Source organism: Nestor notabilis, unplaced genomic scaffold (genome assembly GCF_000696875.1).
Source record: "Nestor notabilis isolate BGI_N333 unplaced genomic scaffold, ASM69687v1 scaffold29606, whole genome shotgun sequence".
NCBI classification, from domain to species: domain Eukaryota; kingdom Metazoa; phylum Chordata; class Aves; order Psittaciformes; family Psittacidae; genus Nestor; species Nestor notabilis.
In genome coordinates this window covers 11,429-34,196 of record NW_009931925.1, presented here as the reverse complement: position 1 = coordinate 34,196, position 22,768 = coordinate 11,429, and the positions used below count along the sequence as shown (strand labels likewise).

Genomic DNA, 22,768 nt, shown 5'->3' with positions numbered 1-22,768 from the left:
ATATATATAATATATATATATATATTAAAATGGTGCAGCTTAGAATATGGAGAAGGCTAAAGATATCTTGAAAGACTTGGTAAGAGTGATTGTGGAACACAGTGATGGTCAGAAAAAGATTTATTCTGGATAAGATCACCTGAAGCTGATCTAGAATAGTAACCGAGTCATGTTATATATACAGAAAAGTAATTTTTTTTCTTAGAGTCAAGTCTTCCTTGATGTTCTGAAAGAGCTGGCTTTTTAGAATGCTTAAGCCCATTAGAACAGACTATTTTTTTATTCATCTCTTTCACTTCTGGGTGGGAGGTTTAGACCTTTATGTATATGCTAATTAAAAAAATTAATAGGAAGATTGTATTAGTTTAAAAATAGTCCCACAGAACTGGTTATATTACATTTCTGTATTACACAGGTCACCAGAAAGACCCACTGGAGATCTTCGGGAAAGAATGAAGAATAAACGTCAAGATGTTGAAGCAGAGCCACAGAAGCGAAGTACAGAGGAATCGTCCTCTCCTGTTAGGGTAAGAATGGAGTTTGCAGAACTCCAGAATCCCTCAGTAGCAATTGGGCAGTGTGTCCTAGAAACCTGATTGTGGTGACTTGTAATATTTAAAATGTTTTAATGAACTGATCATTTTGTACATAGTATGTGGCATACTTTATTATGAAGTGTCTTAACAATTGTATAATATTGCAATTTTATAGCACTTTTTAGTCTTGTGGTCCCCGAAGATTTTATAAACCCCACAGACTAAAATATGTTACGGATACTGGTATTTATTATTTAATAATAGTGAAGACTCTTTGGTTATTACCAAGAAAGTGTATTAACTGTTGTTCCAATCATCCACTGTTTTTTCCCCCCAACATTTACTCATATCCATTGTTTACATGCATTCTGACTCCAGTTGTTCCAAATTTGCTTTTGATGAGACCACACAGTTACTGTTGTGCTGGTTCATTTCACCTTCCTTCTCACAGACTCATCAGCCATCCCAACTGTTCACTTTTGGATTTTGCAAAAAATTCATCCATTATCATTCTCATTTTCTAATCATCTTTCTGCAACCCTATACCCCTCAAATATCAGAAGTTACTTATTTTTAAATTGTGTTATCTGTTCCTGATGTTACAAAACAGATAGGGGCAGAGTTTTGGTAGGGTGACCCTGCACCCATGTAACAGTAGCACCTGTGTATTCCTGCGTCATGTTTTTTAAGACCATTTGCATATGAATAATGACTAAAAATTTTTATCTGTGAAAAATCAGGTTTGCTTCTGCAGATATTAACAGGATTCTGGTTTTATTTCCTCTCAGTCTGTTCCTACTTGCTGTGTGAAATGAATTTTTATGTCAGGTGTAAAGAAATCAACAGCAGCTGCTATCATTAAATTAAGAGAATGGCTTACCTTCCAATCATGTTTTCAGTTGCTGTTAATTTGTGTAAAATTTTGATCTTTTTACTCTTTTACTTGAATGTGTTTCTTTTATTTTTCTAGTAGTTTGAATAAACTGTTCAGTTATTGAGTACATGGTTGGTGGGAGAAGTGTTTTTGTCCAACCGTTATTAAAAATTTATCGTAACTTCTGTCCAACTGACAACTGTACAACTCTGATTTTGATGTAATTCTTACTTTTTATAGTAATTCCTGCTTTCTATAGTGTTCTATTAATGTAATAATAAAATACTTTTAAAAAACTAAAACCCAAATAAAGATGAACTTGAAGCAGGAATCAAAAAGCATCATAGAATTAGTGGGTCTGCTAAAGTACCAAAGAATTATTTACAGGCTAAGCACACTGCAGAGAAAAAAAAATTACTCTGCTTCAATCTCATAAAACAGAAGGCTGAGGAAACCACTGAGCTTTTGTATTATTTACATGGAGGCAACTCTCAAATGTGGAAATCCAAAGAAAATTTTCTGGAACAATAGATGAAGAGGGACAGTCATCAAGAGTTGCATTGCAAAGAACGGAAGACTGAACTGACTGAACTGCTAACAAAAATCTTGCTCCATCATTAGAGCTACTACTGTGGTGGAGATCTAATATCTGACGTTTCCATCTCTTATTAAAGCTTTTGGGATTGGATAAGAAATCTTATCTTTGGATGGATAAGAGCTGGATAAGAAATCTTAACTTTGTTTTGAAATAGTGAAAAGTAGGTTGTTCCATAAAAAGTTTCATAATTGTATTTATTTTTTTTTTAAAAGAGCAGCAGTGTTCCTGCAGGCAGAATTTGCGCTTCACCAGTCTACTAGCATGAAACAGAGCATAGGGGTAAAGAGATACTGTTTGGTACAGGTGAAACCATAAATAGCTTCTTTTGAAACAAGGCTTTTGAGGCATATTAGTTGAAGAATAGCAGATATAATATTGTCAGGTTTAGAAGCTAGCTAAGGGGAAAATTTTAGATTTATTTCAAAAGATAAAGTTACAGAGGATGTTATGGTGCTTCATCTAAAGAGCTATAACGTTTTAAGAATGTGGAAAAAATGTTGCACATCCCAAATGTTAAACTTTACAGACAATATGAAAACAGTAGTTGAGATTACTGAAGTCTGAGGAATGCCACAGGGGTTGGGGAAAGATAGTTTTTGTCAGTACAATGGCAGATGAAACTTGGTGTTGGCAAGTGTAAGGTAATGCACAATTAAGAAAGTATTTAAAACAAGGAATCATGGATGAATATTTGAAAAGTAACTGAAACCATCCAGTAGAAGAAGAAGTTATTGTGGACAGCTCAATAAAACTATTTGTTCAAAGTGCAGTCACAGTTGCAGAAGCAAACACTCAGATATGTAAAAATGGAATAGAAAATGATCAATATTATGTTGTAGAAATTCATGGTCCAGTTTTATTTGAAATGCTTTTTGGTTGTCATCACCTGTATGTAAGAAAATACAAAGGTCTTTTTGAAGTGGGCAAAGGTGAGAGACTGGAGAGAAAAAAGGACATGTGACGAATGTATATAATGTATGGTTGAGAGGATGTACATTAGATGCGTCATATTCATACTTTATCCCAGTAGAAAGAGTGGCAAATTTTAAATGATGAGAGGAAATGCTATGTATGTTATATATGACAATTCTACCTGATTGCCAGAAGATACATTCAAAAACCTGAATAGATTCCACAAAAAGTTGAGACAATAGTATAAAATCATCTTAGAAGACATTTCTTGTTCTTTGGAGATACAAGATAACTAGCACAATCTGTATGTATTTAGGAAGAAACTTCCTATAAAGACAACTTACAGAATATATCCCTTATATCTTCACATCTTGTACTGTTATTTTCAGAGACAATATGCTGCGTTGCGTGGACAACTACATTGAACTTAGTTGTTTCTGTATTTCTCAGATTTGTGTTCAGAATTATTTCAGTGCTGTCTGTAGTGTATCAACTACTATATAAATAATTAGATTAGGTTCATGCTGCTGTTGTATTTAGCTGGAAATTTTTATGTTGACATTTTCTCCGTATTATGAAGGTAGCTATGTTGGAATATATGAAGTATTAGCTAAAGTGTTACCTGGGGGGTGTGTGCAAGTTGGGAGAAACAGTGGGAAGAACTTAATGTACATTTAGGAAAGGTTTTTGTAAGGATTGTATATCACTTGTTTCGTATCTGTGGTCTTTGTCACTATGGCTTTTGAATATCTCTGCTGGAAATGGAAGTCAGCATTGTCTTCCATCTCTGAAATAGAAACAATACCTGTTAATTTCAGGGAAACTTCAGATTTATTTTCTTGTACATTTGTGTAGTGTGGTAGTAGTTTACACTACGAAGGTATTATGCCTAGAGCAACATAGTACTGTGCTTGCCCAAAAGATTCTATCTGTAATACGTGATAGCTTATTTTAGATTTAAAGGAATCTGTGGTTTTTAATTAGTTTATATTGCTGCTTTGTGTACATGTGCTGGTAAGGCTGAAACTGAAGTTTCTGCCCTGTAAGAATTGTAGCTTGTACAAGTCTTGTAAATATTCTCTCCATTGGTGTTGGTAAAATAATACTTCTTGGCTAGAAGTATGTTTTGCCAACTGGATTAGTCCTTTTGTGCTTGGTCAGACTCCTCTGGCTGTGGTGGGAAATTCATTCAAGTAGACATCAAATCTTGTGCTGTAGGGTGCTGATCATATCTTATGGGGTATGGAACTTCAATTCAAGTAGATGTTGAATTAAATAATATCTCACAGAATTCAGCCATAATGTTTTTTGGTTTGGTTTTTTTTTTTTTTTTTTTTTTTTTTTTTGTGTGTCCTAAGTAGAATTTCTTCTGAATGTCAAACTAACTGATGATTAAACTGTAATCATCTAACACATTAAATAGTTTAACTGGGAGCATGTACCTGAAAACAGCAGGATAAGGTCTACTAACTTGTTTACTCTTAGGACAATCCACAATTTTTGATACTTTTTTTTTTTTTTTTTTTTTTTTTGAGTAAATAAGTATATTATTGTGAAAGATTATTATTTCTTGTCTGGTAAATGGGATGTTTTCAGAGTCTGCAGAAAAATAGTTCACAAGTGTGGTTAAATTCAGTGCAGCATCTTCAAGTACAAGTCAAAGACATTCTGCTGCCCTTTAGGAGCTTGGCTTATTTTATTCTTGGCTTACTAAGGGAGAGACAAAAAACCCTCTGTAAGGTGCAAGCAGGTCTAAATGAAGTATTTCCCATAGTATGAGGGAATTAAATGTGTTGTAAGTGGAACAAGTACAACGAAAGGAATACCTTGAAGATTTTGCAATGAGAAAATTCAAATATGCCTTCTAAATCATCATAAATTTTTGTGCCCCAGGAATATATACTCAATTTCTAAACTGAGATTTGTCTTTCAAGATGCAGTGTTATCTCTCTCCTGGCAACTGAAGTCATTTAGTGTATGAATAGGCTTGGATCAAGTTGTCCAGACTTGTAAAATAACATGCTTGCATAAAAATTACCTATTCCCTTCCCCTACATTCAGTAATTTAATGAAATTTCTTTCATGGATGTTTTTGCTCTCAGTTCTTCTACAGATGTGTAATTGTGCCACTACTGAATTAGTCCACTGAAAGGAGAAAATACAGGTTGTTTCTAGATGCTTGCGTTTGGTTACAAGTTTGAAGATGTAGGCAAGATACATGAAGGTTGTGTAGTATTTTCAACATGGGTTATTAAACTGATCTTGAAGCATTCTGACTGACCTGCATGGTCTCTTTTGACAAGTGATTTTGGAACTGGCTTTGAGAAAATTGTTTTTTTTTAAAATCAGTATATAGAGGATGTCCTAAAATGTGTAGTTCAGTTTGCTAGTAAAAAGTAGTGTTGGACTAATAGAAACTAGTATTTGTATTTCAGAAATTATGTTTGTGGTTTGTTTATATTGTAGGAGTTGCAGTATAGAGTACACAGTTAAATACAGCAGATGCAGCGGTGGGCAGTCTTCAAGGTGGGCAGTCTAGAAAAACTAAGATACTTTAAGAAAATAGTGGTTACAGGGCAGGCTTGTTGATGAAGTTCGGGATTTTAGAATGTCATTAGAGGCATTTTCTTTTAAGTAGCTTTGTGTAGTACAGTTCTTGGTCTTAGACTGAAATGTCTTTACTACATGTTGTGGTGATGGCTTAGTTGATGTCAGTAACCAACACGACTTGGTAGGTTAGCATCTTGTGCATCATTTTAGAGATCCTGTCATGAAATGGAGAAACCTCACTCCCCTCCTCCCCTGTTTTTTTCCTTTTTCTACAAGTGCTTTAAATTAAACATGATGCAAATAATTACTGTGAAACTCGTTTGTGTTACATAGCAACTGGTCGTTTCTGAGGCTTTGAATATGATACACTGAATGCATCAAGATGAGAGGCTTGAGAATAACTGTGCGCTAAAGCATCTGGTTTAGTTCACTAGGTAAAATAAATACAGTACTTGTTCTGTCATGACTTATATCATTAAGCTAGAGATAAGATTTTAACATTTAGTGAGTAAAAAGGAATATTTGAATTTTACTCACTTGAGAGTGACTATCCACAAGCTTACATTATTTCCTTACTGTATTTCTAACATGACATTAAGGATTTAAATTAAGTAAAAATCTAAGTCCCAGTAAGAAATAGCTAGTGAAATTCTCGGGCGTCTCCTTCTCTTGGTATAAAAGCAAAGGTTTCTACGTATCAACATGGAAGAATCCCCAAAAGGCAAAAGAAGGCACTGTGGGAGGTGAGAACTAAAGGGATATGGGACAGACTTTCATTATTTGCTCTTTCTGGTTTCCTACTTAATAAGTTAACCTGAGATACTCCTAAGCTTGAACGTTCTTTTTATTAACATTTTTTTTTTTTTTTTTTTTTTTTTTGCAAATAGTGAAAAAACTTTGTCCTGTACTCCACTTGATCCCAGGTAGATTATGGGAATGTCACTTCAGCAGAGACAATGATGAAACTATGCATCAGTTACTACTGGAATTTAGCAGGGGGGAAAGAGCAGCACGGGTTCAGTTAGCTTTTGAAATTTCTCTTCTTTCTTGTAAGAATAGTGTCTGGCTTCCTTAGGAGTCCATAGGACCATCTGCCACATGCAGAATGGTGCTGCTGCAATAGTTAGACTTGTCTAGTAGCTCAGGGCCAGCGAAAGTTCAAATATGAAGTTACCAACAAAACTTGATTCCAGTGTGTTGCTTCAGACTTTTTTCCCCCCCTTCCTCTGCCAGCCAAGGGTCTCTGTTTTTTCTTATTATTTATTTTATTATTTTCTCCTATTCTTTATCCTCTGGAGAGTTAAATGGTTCAGCTTCTGAGGCTTATCTGCCTTGCATATAAATATTCTTATTTACAGCTGAGAACTTTCACTCAAGCTGGTAAAATTACACTCTTCCAGTGTTCATTAAACTATCAGTCTCAAGAAGTTGATCTGTTCTTACAGTTCCTGTTTTAAACTTTGTTCTCTGATACATGCTTGATTCTTGCCCTGCCCTTAAACCTTCTTACTTTATGAATCCTTTCTTCTCTTTTCTCCATCTGCTATCTGCATACTGATTATTTGAAATTGCATTTGATCATGTTGCCTGTGGAATCTCTGCTTATTTAAGAAGGTATTTGCTGCACAGGCTAAAGGGATAAATACTTTTTGAACTATAAAACAGAAACAGCCAAAATGCCATGTAAAATATACCTTCTTCTTCAGGCTTCTTTTAAAATAAATTTGTTTACTCTAATGCAGCATTTTTCCCCTTATAGAAAGAGTCTTCACGAGGAAGACATAGGGAAAAAGAGGATATCAAAATTACAAAGGAGAGAACACCAGAAAGTGAAGAGGAAAATGGGGATTGGGAAACAAATAGAGAAGGTAAGTATAATTAAACTAATGGTCCCTCTACAGCTCAATGAATTACAAGATTACTGGGCTGTATGTAAAGTAGAATGCTTGAAGATTTGGTCTCTAAACAGATTATTTTTATGCAGTAGCCATTAACGTTTGTTTTTGGAGGAGAGCAAAGAAGCAGTCTTTGCTTTGTAGTTGGATTGCTACAATGCTAAAACCAACTTACTTCAAAAGCACATGCTGCTTTATTTTTTTATTTTTTTTAAAGACTCCTCAGACAACCATAGGCTACTCTGTAGCAGAACCTTTCACATTTAGATTGCTAGTTGAATCCAAGTTACAGCCAAAGTAATTTCGGAATTGATCAGTCTGAGGAGAGAGAATAACTCCTTTGAATTCAAAAGGTCAGCAGGGTTTTGTTGCATAATTTGTAAATGGTGTAGACTGTCTCATTAACAAGGGCTCCATTGAATGAGAGTAACAACAGCTCGACAGCTGAAGGTAGTGATCTGAAAACACTCCAGGAGTGGTAGGAGTCTTACATTACCTTCTGTACTCATTTTTGTTTGGGCTTTTTTGTTTTGTTTAATGGTTAAAAGGTGATTTTGTTGTCCTTCTTGATAATACTTGTCTAATATGCGGACGGTTGAGGAAAAGACTGTCTATTTTCTCCTGAGTTTCACTTTTGTTAAGAGACCAAACTCACCTGACAGTGAAATTATGACAGCTTCTAATGAACTGTAGTGTTTTTGTAGTTTTGTAAGTGTCAGTGTATCAGAAGTAGTTACAATATTGTAATAGAAGATGAGAATCCTGACCTATTCTAAGTGAATTCAGATATAATGAAGGTATTTGCAATAAAGTATACTACAAGTTGTGGGATGGAGCTTCTCTGTAAAGTTCATTAAGTAGGTGACTTTTCTATAGTACGTGATGTAATTGTTGCAACTGCTGTTTTGCCGTGTCACAGTACATGAATAGAAGCTGTAATATATTTTCACTCCTTTCTAAATTTTCTTTTCAGCATGATTTAAGAAACAGCAACCTATGACATGTATACATGGTAATAGAATCTTAAGACAAAAAAGTTTGGAACATAGAACCCTCAAGTTCTGTATAAATATATAGTATGAATGTCTGAAGTTCTACACACTGAGGCTTTCACCTTGAGAACTATGTTTTATCAAAATAGTGTTGATTGTAGCTATATGGCTGAAGTGGAATTATGGTCTGTTCTACTGAGTAGTGTATAAGCAGGTAGATGGACTGGGAAAGAACCTGTGCTGTTAGGAACTGCCCCTCTCTATAAGCTGTTCCCATGCATTCTTGGCACTTAAAAGGGCATTTGTAGACTGAGTTCAGTTATTGCAGAACCTTTTATATAGTTCCTGTGTGTAGGAGAGGGAGTGAAAGGTAATAACTTCTTAATGAAGTCATCTTTTCTCTGACACTTATTTTCCTGAAGTGCTTTTTGAGCATTAGACTTAAGTAGCCTTATAATAAGAAATGCAAACAGAGTGAGTAAAACTGCTTAAATTTTCAGTAAGATTTCAGTTGCAAAGCTTGAAGCATATGGTATTAACTAGCCATGGCTTAATGAAAAAGGGTGAGAAATAGCACCTTTTCTGATTTGAAAACCAAACAGTAATAATGTTTCAAAACAGAAATAAACTCTTGTAGTGTGCATTAATCCAGTGAAAGAGGTTATACAGACCTCTTATTTGAAATTCAATTTGTAGATGTAATTAAGTGCATCAATTGATTTGTGAGATATGCTATTAAACAAAGCCCTCATGTATCATGCGTCAGGATTTAGATCTGTTTCATGTGAGATTTCCCAATTAAGTAGTGCTCTACATGTTTTTGGACTTCATGAATACATACTCTTTTATGTTATTTAAATATAAATAAATAGTTTACTGAATTTTCCTTGCGAACTAAGCTTAATTGATGCAAGTCTCGGAAAGAAGTTAAGGTGTTTTTAATAATGGAGTTTAAAAACTTAACTGCAGGCTGTGTGGAACTAGCTGGAGTTATTTCAAGTTTACACACATAATTGAAGAGATTCGGCTTACTTTCATTGATCCATTCATGCAGTACTTAAAAGTCACTGAAATATTTATGCTTTCCCTCCAGTATGCTAAATACTATTCTTTCATATGTAATTGTTTACTGATCTACTAACTTTTTTTTTTTTTTTTTTTTTAAATGAAGACTCTGATAATGGAGATGTTAATTATGATTATGATCATGAGCTGTCTTTGGAAATGAAGCGCCAAAAGATTCAGAGAGAACTCATGAAATTGGAGCAGGAAAATATGGAGAAACGAGAGGAAATAGTCATTAAAAAAGAGGTTTGTATTATGTCAATGTGAAATGAAAAAGATAAAAATTCATCAGCCACTTCATAGCCGTGTAATAGTTTCCTGGAAGACTTAAGCTTCCTGGGCTACAAATGCACTATTGTGTTAAACAGTAGAAAATAACTGGCGCATGTATAACTTAGTATGGAACTTGGATGTTAGTTGTGAGAATCTGGTCAATCATCCAGCACCATAACCAAGTGTTCTGCTTTATGAAGTCTGCTATTAAATGAGTAGGGCAAACTTGAATGCTTACTGGGCATATATTGATTTTAAACTCTGAGTTACAGTTTTTGTGGTATATTACAGAGTGCATCATCTTATCTTCCCCCACCCTTTTCCTGTAATCTTCCTTTTACGATGTTCTCTAAAAATGATAGTTAGTTTATTTGAGGTAGATGTGTACATGGGTAAGATCTCAGATGTAGGCTGTTACTGAATTTACATATTTGACACATACAGTTACGCTTTTGAGCATCAGTATCAGTTAATAGATTCTTTTCCTCAAGATTTCTCCAGAGGTGGTTAGATCTAAATTATCACCATCACCGTCACCAAGAAAGTCTAGCAAATCTCCAAAACGAAGATCCAGTCCCAAATCATCATCTTCAGCTAGTAAGAAAGAGAAGAAAGCATCTACCGTATCTTCCCCACTCCTGGATCAGCAGAGGTCAGTATGTAAATGCATCTTGCGAGAAAAGTGAGAAGAGAGAACCACGCTGATTTTTTATTACTGAGTTTTCGTAATTAATATGGGTTTTCGTTAGCCTTGCTTTCAGGACTTCTGATTCTATAACTTTAGTGGAAGTTCTCTAAATTGAGCACTGTGAATCATCTTATGCAGAAAACTGTTATATTAATGTAGCTGTCAGTTGATTAATTTCATGGTTTACAAGCAGACGTTTGCTCTCTGAATGTCCAGAATCTCTGAGAGGTGATGAGGAAATAAAACCATTAAAAAAGTGGGAAGCAGTTTTATTTTGAGACGCTGCAGCCTGTGAAGTGGCTCTTCTAGACTGGAGTGAAACGTTTATAATTTGACTAACTGCACATTCTGTTGGCATTGCAAATTGCTTTTCAAGAAATAATGTTTGACTTTCAAGGCAGGAAATTTTTCAGAATTCAGGAGGGGAAAGGAAATGGGGGATGCAAACGGGAGGGAAAAAGCAAGGACAAGGTATGTGAAAATCACAGGAAGTTTGAACTGGCTTCCTTGCCACCAAAAGTCGATCCCCAAAACCTATTCCTAAGTTCTTGCTGGCTGCAGGACCTTTTGAATAACTGCAGTGCTTAGACACCATAAGAAAGAAATTACTGCTGCAGAGTAAGCAGCAGTATTTGCTGCTTACATCTGTAATTGCCAAGCAAAAATCTCCTTTAAAACAGGAACAAAACAATGTTTCTGCTATGAGAATGTCCTGCATGGGCTAGTATGCTGCTGACATTCAGTATGAAGTGGTATCTAGTTTGTAGCGTTTATGTCAGTGGTAGTTTATATGAAAAAATACATACCATTTCATATCCTGGGATGCATATTCAAAAATATTCTTTATCCTGTGTCAGGTAGTTAACGTGGGAGTCTAAATAGACAAGGTGCTCTATTGAATTCTGGTTCTCTGATACTTGCAGTTCATGCAGGGGCATTTTAACTTTGAAAACTAGTTCTATCTGAGTAGGAGCAATTCCTATTTTTATTCACTTGCTGCAGAAATAAAGGTTATAAATGGAAGAGCCCAACGTGAATTTTTACCATCTGCATTCACTCTTCAGTCAAGTAGAGTTATTGAACACTGCTTGCTAATGGAGTGGTGAAGACCATCCTAAAAGCTTCAAGGCCCTTTACATTATAACTTCCCTGACAGCATCTGAGAAATCATTGTTTGAAATAGTTGGCAGTCCTTCATTTTTATTCCCCCCTGTTAATTTATCTCTAGGAGTTCTAAAAGTAACCAGAGTAAAAAGAAAGGCCCCCGTACTCCTAGTCCTCCTCCTCCAGTACAAGAGGAAACTCCCCTGGGGAAGAAACACAAAGAAAAACATAAAGCAAAAGAACGTTCAGAAGAAAAGACAAGGGAGGTGAAAGAGAGAGGCCGTGACTTTGAAAGGCACAAGGAGAAAAAAGAGAAGCAGAGGTAAGTTATGTTGCATTATTAGCTTTTAACATTAATGTAACCTTGCTTTTAAAGTTATCTTTCATAGGACACTGAATATTAAGGGATTTATACTTGCTTTGCCAACAGCCTTTTTGGTACTCGTTAAGTATTTTAAGTGTGCTATTTAGATGTATTGATGGACTAATTAACAGATTGGTATGTTTTAATTATTTAACTTAGTAAGTTCGTAAAATACCCTTCTGAAAGATCCATTACTTCTCAGGAAATGGACTTTCAGCAGTGGAGCAATTCGTTTGCCAAAATCTTTATCAAAGTCATTCACTTGTCCTCTTGCCTGCTCTTCTGAAATCTTAAAGGACTGTTTCTTTCTTTTCTTTCTAAATTGGCAATGGAAGATTTAAACTCTCCTTAATATTCAGTAGGTTAAAAGTGTTTCTGAAGTGGTCAAAGACTACTGTAATTTTAGAATTACTTTGCTGTTGCATATATATACATGTGTGGGTGTATATATATCTCTCAAATGGTGGACTAATATGACTGTTACTTTCTGAAGCCGATGTGTCCATTTAAGTTGAAAAATACAACTGATAAGTCCTGTGTTCCCTTGATGAAAATAGGGTACATGTTCATGTTTACTTTGTAACTGGCATAGCAAAGGAGTGGAAGACCAGTAAATAAATTATACCATACTTAGTTTAGAATATATTATTTCCCTCATGCTTGTACACTTCCATTACTGGAAGGAGTTCATAAGCAATCGAAAACATTCTGGGTAGTGCTCTAAGGATCAAAAGAGTACTTGGCTTACTATTGTACGATAATCAGGTATTGGTGTGGGGACTGCAACCTTTTATTTCAATTCTGGTTTTTTGTCTTCTTTTTTTTTTTTTCCCCTGATAAATAATAAAAATTAGGAAAGATTCATCAAGTCTTCATCATGTACAGTAAGTGAAATAGTTGGGGGTTCTGGCAGATCCCTTTGATTCATTTGCAACTGTGATTAGTGTTTGAGAATGTCCACGAGCTTGAGGCTTACTAAATAAAATTCTGACATTATGGAAATCTTTTGAATAGAGTAGCAAGATAATTCTACGTGGATAGGAACTCTTGTTTCATGGACACATAAAATATTAGGTAGAATTATGAGAAAATAATTTTGGATTTACCATAGTCTAGTTTTGTATTTTACAGTCTAAAGATTGGCATGAAATTCAGTGCATGTCTTGCATTGAGTTTTGCTAGCTTAAGGTAATTTCATGTGTGAAATTATGGGTGGAATAAATGTTTCTTTCTATAAGATGGTTCTTGATCTTGTAAGCACAGGTTCTGTCTTGGAGTTGTAGTAGCACCATATTATACCTGTTAAACAAGCTGCTGTTTACATTTTCCAGGGATGCCTCTGAAAGCTCCCATAGACAGAAGCGTTCTCCTAGTCCTGCAGATCATTCTGGCAGTAATTCTTCCCCTTCCAGGGAGTATTCACCACCCGCTTCAAGGCGAAGACAGACGTCCCGAGCTCCAGCCAAGTCAACCACTCATAAGCATAACTTCTCACCCTCTCGCAGGTGGGAGGTCAATTACCTGCGTTTTGTTTCCGTGAATAGTTGTAGTTTAGAAACTTCCTCTGTTGGCTTGTGTGTCTGTTGTGAATATGTGTGTGCCTCAAACACTTGAGCTCTGAGACTTCTGGGATTTTTTTTTTTGCCAGGTTACTACACTGAGAATGCCTGTGTTGTCAATAACACAAGTCATGGTGCAGGCTACCATTTATCAGTCCCTCTCAAATGTTTTGGCTTCAGGTGGAACTTCAAAAGTCTGGTATGAGATGTAGTCAGCCTGTGAACATTTTTATTCCTCACCTTCCCCCTTCTTAAAAAGTAGAAAATGTGAGAAGCCTTTTGTCTTGGAGATGAGGAAGGAGCAGAGTTTCTCTGCTCTGAAATGGGCATTGTGATACACAGATCCTGGCTCTACACATCTTTCCTGAAAAGCAAACACAATTGGCTAAACAGTGCAGTACGAGGACAATTTCAGAGACCTTTCTTGCAGGAAGCTTCAGGGAAAAGATTATCCTGCCAGTTCTAGGGGCTTTGGAAAAAAATCTTTTACCACCCATTAAAAAAGAAGGAGGAGACTTCTTACTTTGATCTGAAGGAGTCTGTAAGCTCAGGTTTAGAATGGCAGTGCTAAATACTACTACAGTTCTATGTTTGTATAACGGAGAGGGAAGCATACTTTTTTTTGGCACTTCTATTGAATGGTGGGAAGAAGACACCAGATGTCATATATATCTGCTTGGTGATAAAACAAGCAGAATAAACCCATCCATTCAGCAAGCCTGAGTTGTAAGCAAGCACTTTTGCTGCTGTGGTAACTCAGTTCAGCTGAACAGTGTTGTATTGTTTTAATCTAGATGTCACTGATGGACATTTTCTCTAAATTAGATTGTTTATAGGGAAGGGAGTAAAGCAGCCTTTTCCCCCTGCAGCTAGCAGTAGTAAGGATACTGAAAAATACCTTTGCTGTACCCTTTTCTCCATTTTTTTTTTTCTAATCTACACCAGTATTTTGCTCATTACTGCCTGCTTGGGAGTTCTGTGCAGACGTATCAAGTGTGTGGAAAGGAACATTAAGCAGGAAAGATAAATGGGCCTTCTGCTAGAAGCACAGAAGGGTATTTTAAATGTTTTGTTTGTCTCCAGACCACTGATAACCTTCCATGCAAGCCAGTTTTGGTAACCCCATGTTTCATGATAATGATTTCATGGGGAAAAGTAAATGTAGTCTTAGTTTAAAGATGGTAAGTCATGAAATTGTATTGTATTCTGTCAGTCGTTTCTGACCCTGACAGAATTTTACTTCGAGTGCTTTGGAAATTTTGCTACAAATTCCAGGCCATCCATTCCATCTCTGTGTGACACTGTCACAGACAAATTGTCATCTTAATGGCCAGGTTATTGCAGAAGATTGCAGAGATGCTACTACCTTTGATAAAGTAGTCCCTATTTGTGAATCACCCAAAACTGAGAGCTTCATTTGTATGATCTGGATGTTTATTTGAAGTCACCAACACTGTATATGGAAATTCAAAAGTGGAAACTAACCTACTTAAGTGGGATTTTTGAATATGGATTGTCCATATGTGTTTTTTCTGGCTCCTGCATTTCTCATTGGAAGCTCTGCAATTTTGTGAAGCAGAAGGGAGTTGTGAGTTAAGGGTAATGCATATTTCATGCAAAAAGATACTTGCAAATCACTTTGATGCTGATAAGGATAAAATACCCCTACTGCTGAGCTCAAGGGCTTGAAGTCCGTGTCCACATTAGACTGAGTATGGGATAATGTATTATGAGGAAATCTGTTTACTGTTGTATAAATGATCTTTAGTTGAGTAATGGGATTTTGAAGATGAGAGACGCTTTATCTACATTTTCTTATTAGCTGTGAGTTTTCCTTGTTTGTGTAAATATTCATGTTTGCTAAAACTTTTCAGTAGGTACGCGTATGGGTTTTCTGGATCAAGGCCTAAATTGTTTAAAGATCAGTGCTTATAACGAAAGAAGTTAAAAATGCACAAGAAGGTGACACTGTTTCTTTCTAAAGAATTGAATGCTGTTGGAAACAAAAGAATAAAATTCCCCTTAGGTAACACTGTGTAAAATGTTAACTGCCTAATTTTACCATAAACTCCAAAAAGCATTTTATATTGAAGAAAACAGTTGTTCTTGGCTCAGGTGTGGGGGAGAAAATCATGTGTTTTTTTCTGACTCCTCCATCCCTTCCCACAGGAGGTAGCTGTGTAATATAATTTTGATTGAACAGCTTGTTCTTGGATAAATAAACTATTACCATTTAAAGATAAGCATACTTCGAAAGGGTATCCTTGGTACCCTTTGATGTTTTGTAGAAGCAGCATTTACTTTCAGTAGACAAAGGGTAGAGAACACACAAATTGTTTTAATCACTCGTCTTTTGTAGGTAAGAACCTTTCAAATCAGGTTACTACACGTGCGCGTATTCTAACTCTTTATTTGCAGGTCTGCTTCCCCGTCGGGTCAGCACCATTCTCCCATATCCTCCAGACATCACTCCTCTTCCTCGCAGTCAGGCTCCTCTGTTCAAAGACATTCTCCTTCCCCACACCGCAAAAGAACTCCTTCTCCGTCCTATCAAAGGACCGCTTCCCCACCTGCAAGGCGATCCTCTTCTCCATATCCCCCACACTCTTCCTCTTCTCCTCAGAGGAAGAGAAGTCCTTCAAGACACCGATCTCCTGGAAGAGAAAAGGGAAGACATGATCGTGATCGGACTTCACAGTCTCATGACAGGCGCCACGAAAGGCGCGATGGTATGAATAAAAAATAACACTTTGGAATAATCTTTATTTCTTTGCAAATTGCATTTTGAAACTTGTTTTTCAAACTGTGGCAGTATTTGCATCTGTCCCAGTGGCTAGGGGATGAAGAAAATACAGGTTGTATTATAGTTCCTGTGCTGGTGGGGCTGTCTTCAGAGACTGTATTCTTGATAGGACTGCTTATGCTAGGCTCAGCTGATTGTAAAGATCCTGGTGGCATTTGTCTAGGTGTTTCTTGTGTAGTGACACAGTGGTGTCATTAGGTAAGTGAGCTTCTCTTGGTATCAGGCATGTACTAGTGAATCAGCTGAAAGACAGCAGGATACTTGTGAGTAACTATTACTCTTTTCTGGGAGGTTCCTGAATGCTAATCCAGTCCTCACTGATTGCTCTGTTGTCCTTTTAATTGACATTAAGTGAGGTGCGTGCAAAGAAACAGTCATTCCCTCTGGAAATCTGTAAAGCTGGTTAAGCAATTTGTGATGAGCAAACATGCTGTTTCACTCAAGAGGCAGAATTCAAAGAGTACATATGTCAGCTTTCTTTCTTGACTGGTTATAAACTTACCTTCCTGTAGCAGTAACATTATAAATACGTAATGAAAAAGAAAAAGGCTTTGGCAGGGCACTGAAATCTTTCAAGCAAGTGGTCTAAATATATCTTAAATTTCCTGAAAATACATGTATATGGATTAAAAATGAATCTATGATTGGAGGAAAAAATGATCCTACCTTAAAAGTATTGAAGCGTTTGCTCTAATAAGTTGGAAATTTATTTTTATTATACTTACCGTCTTTTGAATAGGTAAATATTTGTAAAGTACAGATTCAAATTCACAAAAAGATCTTTAGAGCTTACAGAATGTACAGGTAAATACCCAACATGATCTCCTACTTACATATTAAGTTTGATTTTCTGTATGTCAGAAGTAGATTTTGATTATACTATTTTAGTGAGTTTTGTGTGCTAAACTTTTACTTGCTTTGATTAGGTGTGTAACCTTCTTTTGTACATTTTACAGAAACTAGAGGAAAAAGGGAAAAAGAAAGAGAATCAAGAGATGATCGCGATTACGACCAGGAGCAGAGTACCTCCAGGGATCACAGAGATGACAGAGAGTCCCGTGATGGAAGAGATCGGAGGGAGACAAGAGACAACAGAGATCGGAGGGAGACAAGGGAATCCAGAGACACTCGAGAATCCAGAGATACGAGGGATTATAGCAGAGATACTAAAGATAGTCGTGATCAGAGGGAGTCGCGCTCTACTCGTGATTCCCATGACTACAGAGACAGAGAGAGTCGTGATACCCATAAAAAGGATGACCAGTATCAGGAGGACTTGCGCAGCTATGGAAGATCGCATGGCAGAGAGGAGAGCTCTCGGGCTGAAACAAGGAATGACTCCAGAAGTGACTCCAGAAATGAGAGCAGAAGTGATAGAACTGGCAGAAGTCGAGGCAGAGGTCCAGAATTATCTGACAAGGGTATTGCATTATTTAAAAAATTAATAAGTGTCCCTTTAGTTGGAGATTGAATATTGACATTCATACTACCTTGTTTGATGTTTGATAAGGAAGTGCTGCCAAATTGCTCATGCTTTTAAAGCTGTGTTCAAGTCTATTGTCATTAAATTGGAACAGTTGCTTAAATTTATAGCACTTACGTGTTCTCCATTCATTAAAGTAGCATAACATTGGTATTCTGCCATCCCATTTTAAAACAAACCCTAACTTTTACACCACTCTAATGTTTCTGCAGCCCTAGGCTTTTCTATGGGCTGCAAATACAAGAGGCAAGTACATGGAAACTGGAGAGGGACTTTTTACAAGGACATGTAGGGATAGGACAAGAGGGAATGGCTTTAAACTGAAAGAGGGTAAATTTAGCTATAAGCAGGAAATTCTTCCCTGTGAGGGTGGCAAGGCACTGGAACAGGCTGCCCAGAAAAGCTGTGGCTGCCCCATCCCTGGAAGTGTTTAAGGCTAGGTTGGATGGAGCTTTGATCAACCTGGTCTAGTGGAAGGTGTCCCTGCCTATGGCAGATGGTTGGGACTAGATGATCTTTAAGGTCCCTTCCAACCCAAACCATTCTACGATTTTATGTTCAGTGGAAGATTAATATGGGACAGTATGTTTCAGAGTAGGGAGCAGCAGGTTTTTTGTGTTCTCTGAAAATCAACTGCATGTCATAGGTACTTGAAAACCATCTTTCACACCCCCACTTCTCCCTGCCCCACCACCCCACCCTTTCTTGATTGACCAAAGGAAAAAAGGTGCGATTTTATCCTTTGACATTTTTGAAAGTCTGATGCACTTTTAGAAGCTTCACTTCTAATCATCTGTAGAAAATATATTTTGGCTTTCTTAGGCTTATTGTGGCATTTTCATTAGGGAAATGGCATGCAATTTTTACAGGAAGAATGATCTCTACTTTCTCTGTTTATTCTTTCTGCACCATCTATAAACTTACATCCTCTTCAGAACAAATGTGAACTGGCTTTTGAACTGTTCTGTATCTAGTCAGGAGATCTCATGCTATGACCAGGTCATGGTGATTTAGGAGATCTTGATTTTGCAGTTTGAAAATAACAACTTTACAATTAAAACATGTGAAATTGGAGTTGTTGGTTAAATAGAGTTCGGCGCTACAATTTCTATTTCCATGAACAGTTAATTCAAGTTTATTAAAAGTTACTACTTTAGTTGGTATAAAATATCAGTGGTTTTCCTTACATATGGAAACTCATCTTTTATATTGCTACATCTATTAGGAAGTCGGGGGACTAGAGGATCCCAGGCTGATGGTCACAGCAGTAGTGGAAACTACCATGACAGCTGGGAATCAAGGAGCAGCTACCCTGACCGGGATCGCTATGACAGTCGAGAACAAGCAAGGGATTCCTCTTTTGAAAGAAGACATGGTGAACGGGACAGGCGTGACAACAGAGAAAGAGGTATTTTCGTGTGTATTTTTACACTTAGATATGTAGTCAGATGTATATGTATGGATGTGTGTGTTTCTGGCTCCCTCCTTTCTCTTTCTTGTTCTGCCCCCACACCACTAATTCATAAATAACTCATTTGACACCTCACACTGACATTGATGTAAGTTAACTTCTGTCCTGTCCTTGATCTAAGTCTGTAGTAAGATCTCTCATTGGCAGTGTATGCATGAATGCTATGGCCTTTCTCCCTCCCTATAGCTAGATTTTGGCACCTTCTGTTTTTATTCATCCAAGCAGTCTTTAAACAAACTAAACTTACTCAAGAGATTTCATTGTACAACTTCAGTGTGATACATCTTTTCCTCTTCTTTGCCTCCACCTCCACTTCATACGCATACACATATAAGCTTAGAGTCATAATTGCATTTCATTACTTCTGCACCTGAAAGAGTACTCTGTCTTTAAGGAACTTAGTACCAGCTTTCACTCACCAATTAAGAGAACAGGAAGAGTCGAGGAAATGAAGGTAGCATGGAACTGAAAGGGGGAGCCATGAAAAATAAGTGTGAAATTACATTGTTGTTTTTGGAAATGATAGATATGTTCTAGCTGTTGCTTAGCTTCATTTTTACAAAGGAGTGTTTTTTAACATTGAGGGCTGCTTTTTGGCCCATTGAAATGTACCTGTTGTTACTTGGTTTTGTGAACGGTTCTGCTTTAGATTCTCTCATCTTCAAGGTGGTATTTCAGCAGACCTAATCTCCAGGCTTCCTTTTTCTTGTTAGCTGAAAAATCCTGCAGTCTGAATGTGTCCTGAAGGTTAGCTTTTGCAGAGTAGCTTTCATCTCTTCCACCTTACCGCCCCCAATAAATCCTAGGTACATTATAATGTAATTTATGCTCTGTGTATCATACCACGTTCATAAATTGTTCAGAATTAAAAAAAAAACAAGAACCAACAGGATAAAAACCTTAGAAGAAAATACATGTAATCACAATAAAATAAATTTATAGAAGGGAATTTGCTTTCAGTGGGTGGTGTTTCCTGTTGAGGAGAAAAATATAAAGAGCTGGAATGGAGATGAGATTTGTTGTTTTCTTCCTTAAAAAATCAGATCGCTTTTTGTGTTAGTAAATCCTCCTTAGAGTTATAATTCAAGACATAGTTGCCATAATTAGACCACAGTCTTGAAGTTTGTTGTTCAGAGAAGAATTGAGATAGATTTTGTTTGCTATTTGATTCTATAATATGTAAGGAATCATTTTAGTAAGATTTTAAAGTGCAAGCTTGCACATTTGGGCTGCCTTTATTCAACTAAGGCAAATATGTTGGATGTTCCAAACAACTGCTGGAGCAGCACTTCAAAAAATGAAGTCATGTGAGAAGTGCGGAGTATCCACATTTAATTGTCTCGTACACTTCCAGTATCTTGATTCACGTAAGACTTTCATGTGGGTGTTTTGTCACCAAAACTGATGTAACAAATAGGAGTTAGAGAACTTCTGTATAAAATCTAGCACTTAGTATGCACAATAAATCGTATTATAATGTTATAGGCATCATTGAAAGAATGTTAAACCTGTTCACAGAACCAATTGCATGGATTGGTGATTTAGCTTTTACAATAATAAACGTTGTATCCATGGCAGAAATGTCACTCAAGTTTGCTTTTAATTTTACCTGGTAACAGGAGAGCAGTAAGTCGTTGTTAATTCACTCAGAAATGAAAATTGATTAAACTGATGGAAATGCACATGTTATTGATTTGGTCCTGTTCAAACTCTGACTGCTTGCCCCTGGTGGACATTGTCTCAATTTACAGTGAAGTGCACTCTTGGCCTCAGAGTAATGGACCAAAAAATACCAACTTATATTCATGCAGTGTTTTGCTCTTTTTTATAGGGCTTTTAATATATATTGTGGGAAAACAGTTTTATCGATATGTTGTAGTTCAAGTACTATTTACAGCAACATAGGAATTGTTACAAAGTAGTCAAAATTTATAGAAATATGTATTAAAAAATCTGAAATATAATCACAAAATGCAGCGCAGTCTGTGGAAAGTAAATAAACCAGGTTTCTCTCCTTCTCGATCAGTTATTTCCTACGCAAGTTTAGTTTTCTCCCTCACTCTTATCGAATTACCAATGAGAAACTCAGCTTCTAAAACTTTTAAGACTCTGCAGTGAATACATACGGAAAACTTCTAGCAGTTCTGCTTCCCCTATCTCATTCTCTCCCTTTCTTGAGGCTTTGGTTGTGTATTTCTATGGAGAGATCTTCTCTTCTGTGATGACACAGGCTAGAATTTCTTATTTTGCAGTAACTTTACTGTGTATTATAAACAGTGTAAATTCTTGTAAAGACTGTGACTCTTAACAGGTTTAGGAAGTAAAATTTTCATACAGAAGTCTTAACGTTGCATATCTATGTCATTCAGAGCTTTTTAAGATCTTATACCAGATTTTGAATCGTTAAGCAATGCGATAGTAATAGTTAGGCTGTGAGGTATATACTTGCCTTTTGAAGCCATTCAGAAAAAATCTAGTAGGAAATAAAAATTTTGTAGTAGTTTTTGGATAAAATAAGGAAAGCCTATTAAATATTGAAAAGCCTTTTTTAAATATTGAAAAAATCTTTCAAAATTTGTACTACTTTTTGTCTTTTTCCCTCCCCAAAGAGAATTTCCAGGATTCTGCAGGGAGTTACGTTTCATTTAAGGAAAACCAGTATCTAGATTGTCAAAACAAAAGCTCTTGGGTTTTTATTAGTGTAGTGAAGCAGTTTATGTCCCTTTAGCACTTGGTAGTCAAACCGGCTTCTCTTCACAGATCAGAGAGCAAGCTCACCGGTACGGCATCAAGGACGAAGTGATGACCTTGAGCGGGATGATAGAAGAGAAGAGAGAAGGGTAGATCGGTCTGATGATAGGAGAGAGGAAAGGGCCCGGGAGAGGGAGCGAGAAAGGGAGCGGGACCGAGAGAGGGAAAGTGAAAGAGATCGGGAAAGAGAAAGGGAGAAGGAAAGAGAGTTGGAACGAGATCGAGCTCGGGAACGGGAGAGGGAGAGAGAGCGGGACAAAGACAGGGACCGCGAGCGGGACCGAGACAGAGACCATGACAGGGAAAGGGAACGAGAGAGGGAGAGGGAGAAGGAAAGAGAGCGAGAGCGGGAGGAACGAGAAAGGGAGCGGGAGCGAGAAAGAGATCGTGAGCGGGAACGAGAAAGGGACAGAGGTCGAGACAGGGATAAAGAAAGAGACCGCCAGAGAGACTGGGATGACAAAGAAAAAGGAAGGGAAGACCGCAGGGATAAGAGAGAAGATATCCGAGAAGAAAGAAGCTCAAGAGATGTACATGAGGAAAGAAAATCCAAGTGAGTAGGTCTGAATGTTACTTCACTTCAAGACAAAAAAAGGCAGTCTTTCACTGCTGATTTTGGTATGTTAGTAAGCAAGGGAGTATTATAAGGAAGAAGATAGCCTGCTTATGCAGAGGCTCAGTCTGGAGTCATGTCTTCCCTGCATCTGTGTGGCACACACTGGTGATGCAAAAGTCGGTACTATGGTGATGAAATTAATCCAGTGCTTTGTTAGTGCAGAATTGTGGAACTACTCAGGAACTAGCAATCGAGTCATACAATGTCATTTTCCTTTCTAAGCATACTTGCATG

The 22,768-nt window shown here is 36.9% G+C and overlaps 1 protein-coding gene across 1 annotated transcript in view; it reads left to right on the top strand.

Annotated features, from left to right (window-relative positions):
* Positions 1-415: 415 nt before the first annotated feature.
* The window catches only part of ZC3H13 (zinc finger CCCH-type containing 13), a gene marked incomplete at both ends in the record, with an annotated part of 33,509 nt that continues 11,156 nt past the window's right edge, over positions 416-22,768 (top strand). Inside the window, 10 exon segments of the mRNA XM_010016133.1 lie at positions 416-527; positions 7,230-7,338; positions 9,529-9,668; positions 10,187-10,347; positions 11,612-11,809; positions 13,183-13,356; positions 15,829-16,139; positions 17,170-17,634; positions 18,922-19,104; positions 21,928-22,471. Of these exon segments, the coding sequence (XP_010014435.1) occupies positions 416-527; positions 7,230-7,338; positions 9,529-9,668; positions 10,187-10,347; positions 11,612-11,809; positions 13,183-13,356; positions 15,829-16,139; positions 17,170-17,634; positions 18,922-19,104; positions 21,928-22,471 (2,397 nt within the window).